Source organism: Gavialis gangeticus, unplaced genomic scaffold (assembly GCF_001723915.1).
Source record: "Gavialis gangeticus isolate Ggan-Ray unplaced genomic scaffold, GavGan_comp1, whole genome shotgun sequence".
Classification (NCBI taxonomy): Eukaryota; Metazoa; Chordata; order Crocodylia; family Gavialidae; genus Gavialis; species Gavialis gangeticus.
The window spans coordinates 217,087,906-217,095,921 of NW_017729032.1; the positions used below are offsets into that span (position 1 = coordinate 217,087,906).

At 38.6% G+C, this 8,016-nt stretch overlaps 1 protein-coding gene across 4 annotated transcripts in view; it reads left to right on the forward strand.

Annotated features, from left to right (window-relative positions):
• The window catches only part of GART (phosphoribosylglycinamide formyltransferase, phosphoribosylglycinamide synthetase, phosphoribosylaminoimidazole synthetase), a 51,788-nt gene that overhangs the window by 10,307 nt on the left and 33,465 nt on the right, over window positions 1-8,016 (forward strand). For all 4 annotated transcript variants that reach the window (XM_019524020.1, XM_019524022.1, XM_019524021.1 and 1 more), the window contains exons 3-6: window positions 3,015-3,110; window positions 4,577-4,751; window positions 5,381-5,492; window positions 6,562-6,630. In XM_019524020.1, coding sequence (XP_019379565.1) covers window positions 3,015-3,110; window positions 4,577-4,751; window positions 5,381-5,492; window positions 6,562-6,630 — 452 coding nt within the window. The remainder of the gene's footprint in view (window positions 1-3,014; window positions 3,111-4,576; window positions 4,752-5,380; window positions 5,493-6,561; window positions 6,631-8,016) is intronic.

Sequence of the window (8,016 nt, forward strand, 5' to 3'; positions counted from 1 at the left end):
GAAGAATTTCTTTACTGTCTGAGCCCCCAAGGTCTGGAACAGCCTGCCATCAGAGGTGGTTCAAGTACCTACATTGAACACTTTCTAGAGTAAATTGGATGCTTATCTTGCTGGGATCCTATGACCCCAGCTGACTTCCTGCCCTTCAGGCGGAGGGCTGGACTCCATGATCTTCCAAGGTCCCTTCCAGCCCTAATGTCTATGAAATCTATGAAATCTTATGTAAACATTAATTTCCTCCTCCACAGCTGAAGAAGAAACTGATGTTTGATATCAGTTGTGTTGGCTAATGCTCTAGGACTGAGGAGGCAAGACACCATCCAGCTGTACAGTATATTAATCTCTGAACACTGCTACCTCTGCTGTAAGTGTTGGACTTGGGCTAAAGTAGTGACTTAAGCCTCCTGCTCCTCTGCCCAGGTGTGTAGCAAAGATCAGGCCCCAAAAGACTATCACAGGACCATTGAGCTATTAAGATATATAATTGTATCTAAGGCAATTAACAAGCCTTTTGATAAGATTTCTTATCCATGTTCTACACTTGAGACAGAAAGATTAAGAACAACATCCAATGATCTTCCAAGGTCCTTTCCAGCCTTACAATCTATGACTCTTTCAAGTTCTCCAGTAATTCTGGGCCCCTTTTCAAGGGTTCTAACATATATAGCTCCTGCTGGCTTTAGCTGGAGTTGTTTGCGCTCATTGATTTTGAAAAATAGGCCCGAGATATTTGAAGCTGAGCATCCTTTGAGCCTGCTTCTGAAATTTGTTATTCTTTGCAAGTTGCCCAGTGGTACACAATGAATCAACAGGAAAACTGGGATAGTTAGTAACCCTGACTCATAGGCGCTTTTAGTCCATTAGACTACACTGCCTTCAAAAATCTCTTTAACAATATGTCTCACATATTACAGTGTTATGTATTAAACATTATAAAAACATGCAAAATTAAGATCAATGTAGTATATGTGTAGACATACATTATGTCTTGCTATGTTTATATTTTAATGTAACTAAAATCTGCTTTTGTTCTTATGCACCATGGAGGAGACATGATTCCTGGCAGGATTTTGTCTTTGTACAGTATATGGCAAATAAATTATGTTTACTTATACCCCAAGAACCCTAAAGTGGATTTTACTGGAACCTTTATAGTTTCATAAGTAATAGATTTGTTCTGTTTGGCTGTTCTTTGAGAGTAACGAGGAAAGGAAGAGTATTCACATGAAAATCATACGATCTCTTTATATCCACAGCATCAAATGAAAATCTTTGTCCCTGTGTTGAAATTGAGTTAAAGCCAGATTGCATGAGGAGCGAATTATTAAATGGTGTATTTATTTCAAAGAATACTTTTTTTTTAAATTCTGCAACTTTATATGACTTCAATAAAATGTATAAAGGAAGGTATTAGATCTCCATATCTGGAATAAAAGTCACAATCCAGCAGAGCACTCGAGCACAGGCAAACTTTTAAATGTCTGAATAGGCACCTTGAAGTCAGATGGACAATTATTCTTTTTCTGCACTGAAGCCTCGTTGAATGTGCTTTGGGTATGCCCCAAATAATTTGTCATTAGCCATATGCTTTATTACTTCAGTTCAGAATTTAGAGTGTATGGGGCATATTCACTATTCAGATGGTGTAAATGGATTAAAAACCAGCAACTTCTTGTTAGGGATTCCCTACAGTCAGCAAGGAATGAGCAGAGCCAGCTCCTATGACCATCTCCCCAAGATAAATTTGCGTGGGGCCACTGAATGGCTAGAGGCTTCAGTAGAGGACATATCCACTCCCTGTGTGGGACTCCGTGTTTGGAGGGACTTTAAGATTTTGTTCTACCTGTAGACTAGTAATAGATCTTGGAGCCTCTTGGAGTCAGTCCAAGGCTGGGGTGGGGACTGAGTGCCCACATGCATGCATGTGCATGTCCCAGCCCAGCAGGTCAGTCTGTAGTGGTGGAAAGGGGAGGGGTTAGATTGAGGCCTCCGTGGTGAGGGACATTGCCGCAGAGGCAGGAGCAGTGGTAAATTGAGTGGGGCCCTGGCTGGGTGGGACTTACCTGCTGGGGAGGCATGCCCCCAATTCATTTTTTCTCCCTCTGCCTCAATCTGCCCCCACCCCTTCCTTCCCCACAGACTTACCTGGAGGGGGGCGACCGCAGCACACAGTAGATTGGGTTGCTTTTAAATGCCAAAGGTGATCTCCTACTTTAAAAGGTTGGAGACCACTGCTATAGACAAACCTATTTAGACCAATGTTCAATAGAAGTAGGGATGCCATGGAAGAGAGGGAGAAAAGGATTAAGTGTGTTGTGTTCCAACTAACAGTAATGCCATCATGGATATTTGCAGGATAGTAACGCTGCATCCATCAAAACCAACAAAAATAGGAATTTAAAGCAAACTATCCCAGAAAGGAAGGGATCTACACTTCACTCCCTGTTTGCCAAGTAATGACAGTAGCTTCATGCTCTGCTGTGTCACTCCCCTTTCAAATGACCAATCTGTCTCAGATCCAGTTGAGAACATTTTTTTTGGCTGTTTGAAAGTTCATGTGACTTGGCCAACCTTTAGACCTTGGATTTATTTACTGTTGATAAAAGTCATGGAATTACATTGCCTTTGTTTAAAGAACATATCCTACAGCTTGATAATTTGTCTTTCCTGGAGGCTGTCTTTTTTAATTATTATTTTTGTCGCACTGTCCATTAGATTTCTCCTTGTACAAACCCCTAAACTTCCCAAGTGCCATGGGAGAGATACTGATGTGGTTAACCACACTGAGTGGTACTCATCCTGTTAATGAGTTCTTGCTAATTTAAGGAAACATATCAGGATCTAACTTGATGTAAGATTTACACATGTTGACATCTTGCCATTCCAGATTAACATTTGAGCTGTTGTTTAAGTATACTAAACTAAAAAAATCCTGTCTTTCTATTATCTGATAACTTAGGTTTTAAGCAACAGTAATTAACTACAGATATGTCCCCTTTTGTATCATTTTACAGTCATTTCAATTGATGACCACATTGCCCTTGCCCAGTTCTGCAGAGACCATGAGATCAGACTTGTGGTGGTTGGCCCAGAGGTTCCCCTTGCTGCTGGTAAATTTCAAATAAAGTATTAATTTTATGAACACTTATTAATATATAATTCATTTATGGAATATTGTTTTTTAATTAATTGATCCCAACATGGTGGAGGAATGGATTACTGCAATTTCACTGTTGACAGTAGTTGTTTATTTATAGACTTTCTGTGAGAGATCGTTATCTAAATACCTTACAAACTTTTATGGATTTCTCCTCAAAATATTGGGGGATTTATGGTGGGGCTGTCATGAAGTAGTAACATTCTCATTTTCAGGTGGGGTTCTGAGCTAAAGAGTGAATCAAGGCATAAGTTTTAGAGGTGCTATAACTTCTGTTGAAGTCCATAGGATTTGTTGGCTTGGTCAGCATCTGTGCAAATCAGACTTAAAATAACTTGATCCAAGTCATACAGACAGTCAGGAAACCTGCACTGAAGAAAAATTGGGAACTTTCTTTCCTCCTTTTTTGCAAAACTGATTTCATTCGTATCTTAGAGGGCATGTCTACATGAGATGCTTAATACTCAGTAGCTTAATAACACTGTGCAGTAGCGTGCCGGGCAAAAACCATGCCAATGCTACTGCACAGCAATATTTCAGAAATGAATTATGAGTGCTACTGTGCAGTTAGTGTCACTAAAAAACTGTGCATCAGCACTACTGCCCAGTAATTGTAGTTACTATGCATTTAGTTAGTACTTACTTAATGAAGTTCTAAGGTAAATGCACAGTAACTACTGCACATTAATGAATGTGTAGACATGCCCAGTAAGAAGTATTTCTAAGCTGCCACAATATTAGATTCGATATTCTTCCAATTGGAAGTCAATAGCAAATCTCTTGATGTCTTCAGTGAGTGGAGATTATAACAATTTTCCCTATTAAATTCAAGGTCATGTGATGAGATAAATGTTTCTGAAGTTTCTTATGTGGGTAACATAAGATTTGTCATGTCCTTAACTATATGTTTGTGAAACCCAGGCACTTAACATTATGCATCTCAATTGTTGCTAACTTTTTAAATTGAACTTTAGTTAGTCTGGGGCTTTTTTAACTGTGGTCTGGGAGTTCATACCTTAAGGTTCTTGTAAGTCTAAAGTTTTGATCCTCTCACATGCTCAGAAACTTCCAACTTGTGTAGAAACAACCCTTTTGGTAGAGGGCAGTAATAAAGGAAAAAAGGAATTTAATCTCTTGAAGTGTTGCACCATGTGACTCTGGTTCTTAGATTCAGACAACTTGTTCTCAAGACAGATTCTCAAGTCCAAATTGCCACCTGACAATTATAGCTAACAGAGCTGCTAAGGCCCATCTGGTCAATGCCCACAGTTCCCAAGATGCATCAGACAGACTGTACAACATTTGTGGCTGAAGTACAAGTCAAAAGCAGAGCAATTTTATAATGTTTTTGTACTGTATTACTGTAATGTTTTTAAAACCACCTAAATAGACCAAATAATTTATATGTGCTTTTGATAGGAATTGTTGATGACCTGACAGCAGCTGGAGTAAGATGCTTTGGTCCAACAGCAAAGGCAGCTCAGCTAGAGTCCAGTAAAAGCTTTTCCAAAGCTTTTCTGGATAGGCATGGGATCCCAACTGCACGATGGAAAGCCTTCACCAGTCCTAAAGAAGCATGCAGCTTTATTACCAAGTAAAATACCTTTCACAGTTAGAAGTCTTTTCTTATTATAATATTGTGTGTATAGTATGCTTGCTACTGAGAATTGGCAACCTAACTGTCATTCATTCACAATGTCCAGATATTAAAAAGGTGCTCTAAAATAACTCTGCAAAAATACCATCGATAAGAGCTTTACGTTTATCGCTCCTCAGTTAAGTCAACTGATTTCAGTTTACAAAGAAAAAGGTGGTTTTTCTAATTGCCAGCCATGCAGTGATCATATTAGATTCTTTCCAGTTCATGTCTTATAGCCAGTAATGCAAATTCTGCAACCAAAGTTTACTTAACAATTCTGTTGATGATCAGCTTGTTCATCCTACAGCAGTAATGGTACTACTATGAAAACAGCAGTAAAATGTTCTTCCTCCTGAAAAGTAATGAGCTACCATCATGTGGAAAAAATCATGCATTGGACTAAGGTAATGGGAGAAGGGATTCAGTTGTGTGTACTTTATTCAAATAATGTTTAATATTAAATTGTGGCTGTGATAATAAGTATTTGACCTTTGATTCTCCATCTTCAAAATCCATACAAAGGGTAGGAGTTGGCATTGAAATTGTATCGTGCTGACAGTTTATAATAACCATTTTTTTTCCAGTGCAGACTTTCCTGCCCTGGTTGTAAAAGCTAGTGGCCTGGCTGCTGGCAAAGGGGTAATTGTGGCTTCTAACAAAGAGGAGGCTTGCAAAGCTGTACATGAAATCATGCAGGTGAGTTGCAAAGTTGTATAAAGACTTCAAACTTTTTTATGCCAAATGAGTGTGTTTCTTCCTACACTTGGCAAAACCTCTACAGTGTTCCTTTTTTTTTTTTTTTTTTTTTGCAGTATTTATTAGGCTAGCATAATAAACCATATTCCTTTTAAAAAACGTGCATGCTATTTGAGTGTCTGTGAATGTGTATAATATGTATTCCTCCAGGAAATTCTTCCTAGTCACAGTTTGTACAGGCTTGAATAATATCCTGATCCTGTGCTTACTTGCTTCCTTCTGAGTTTACTTTTTCTCCATACCTCTGAATCCCTGTGATTTAAAATCCAGTAAGACTAGAGTTGCAATTTCTGTAATTGTTTTATTCAAGGGCATGCTGAGGAAACAGACCAGAGTCACTAAGATATCTTTGCTTCCTTTTAAGGAACCAGGAAAAGGGACATGTCTCCCCCTAAGTAGTCATGGATGCAGAGTTAAGTCCTCAAATGGTGTCAATAAGCAAAGCTCAATCAAATTCAGTAGAGTTATACAAATTTACACTATCTAATTCTCCAAACAAAGTTCTATTCAGTGAAGTCTGAGACCCATTAATGTGTCTTGGCAATGCACTATTATGTTTGTACTGCTGCATAAATACATGTCTGTATGGAAACATTGAAAGGGAATACTGCAGAGTGTTCTATATAGATGCCTTTTCTGACAGTTGGCTTTCTCTTCTCAAAAGCTGAAAATTGTTGATCTAGTCTGAAGTAGTACCGGTTCAGAACTTCAAAAGAAATGTAAAGCATAGTTAATAAATAACTTCACATGTCTGTTGATTTTTTTATTTATTTTTTGTTCATTTTATAAACACTAATGAAAATGTCTGTATTAATGGAAAGCTACTTCAAATTGAGGAAAGGAGCAAACTCTGGCATTGCCATGGTCTGATGTAGAGAGGATGGACACAGATTTTAAATCATTTTGTGTTTACTGGATTGGGAGGATTACAGGTGTCTGAATGTCATGTTAAAATTACTAAACAAAACATAGGAGAGCCAAAGATATAATTTTTGCTTTGTTTTTGTAGGATAAGACATTTGGAGCTGCTGGGGAAACTGTTGTTGTTGAAGAACTTCTTGAAGGAGAAGAAGTTTCGGTAAGTATATGCGTGATCCTTTTAAGAGTTTAGTTATAATTTACTGAAGGAGCATTTAAGGAACTATAAGCATCTGCATCCTGTGCTTCAAAATAGTGGCATTGAACTAACGATCGTTCAATGAGCTTTAGTTAAAGTGCCCTCGCCATCATTTTGAAGCATGGGGATGCTGAATACACGTGATGCAGAAGCTGTTGGAGCATGATAATTAGCACACTCCTGCAGCCTTGCAGCAGACTTAATTAATCTAATTAGCACACAGGTGGAGCAGATCTCCATCATGTATAGATGCTCTTAGATACCAATTTTCTCAGGTGATGCTGCACAGGTAGCAGTAAGGGCTAACATGGATAAAAATACAGTTTTAAAAATTGAAAACAAATCAGATTTTACTATCAAATAAGCTTATAACAATGAACTAATTTAAATTTGAAATTATAACAGTCTACATCTCTGAATCTCAATTGGCATGGCTTTGGAGCAACTAGCCCTTAAAATTGAGAACTGTTACATTTCCACATAACTAATGTAAATGAGAATAAAGGTTGAGAATCTGGAAAGATGGCATGGCGATTTGATGCACTACATCACAGAACATATGGGAATTGTCTTGGGTTTCTTGTTCTGAGAACTGAAGTGAACTTATGTTAGATAAGGTACACATTAGCTTTGGAGTTGGTTTTATAAGCATGTATAAACAGAAGACAATTAAAGTATTACCAGTAACTTCGGGGGAAGTTAGGTTCTTTAGTGGAAGGACAGAGTGGAGGGAAGGGAATAAAAGTTGCTTAAGATCCTAAACGACTAAGAAGAATCACACCAGAGAGAGTTTTCATTTACCAATGAAAGTTTTTATTCCAACAGTAATAAGCAGGTAAGTTGGTGTCACTCACTATTGCCAGTCATACCAAATTCCACATCAGTTTCCTGACCTGTATGAAGAATTACAGATATCAGACATCTTGTTTAGCTTGACTTTATCTAAAATGAAAAGGGGTTCAGATTGACAATTCTATTAAGTGTGTGCAATGCTCTTAACTAGCCACAAGGACATGAGAGGATTTCCTGTGATTAGGGACCTACTTAAATCATGGTAAGACAAAGGGTTTTTTATAGCCTGCTTCTGGCGTGCAAAGCCCATTTCACAGGCATTTTATGGTGGCTTCACCCCTCACTGCTGATTAGCGGAGAGGCCCTGCCTCATGATTTTGATTGGTGAAGAGGCCCTGGGGAGGAAGGACAAGGGGGTAGCTGCCATCTTGATTACTGGTTGTCCTTTGTGCTGCCCCACCCATCAGTGATGACTGGCAGAGTCCCTAGAAAGGGAAGGAGGGATGAGGGGACAGCCACTATCTTGTCTGCTGCCTTTTGTGTCCCCCCACCAGC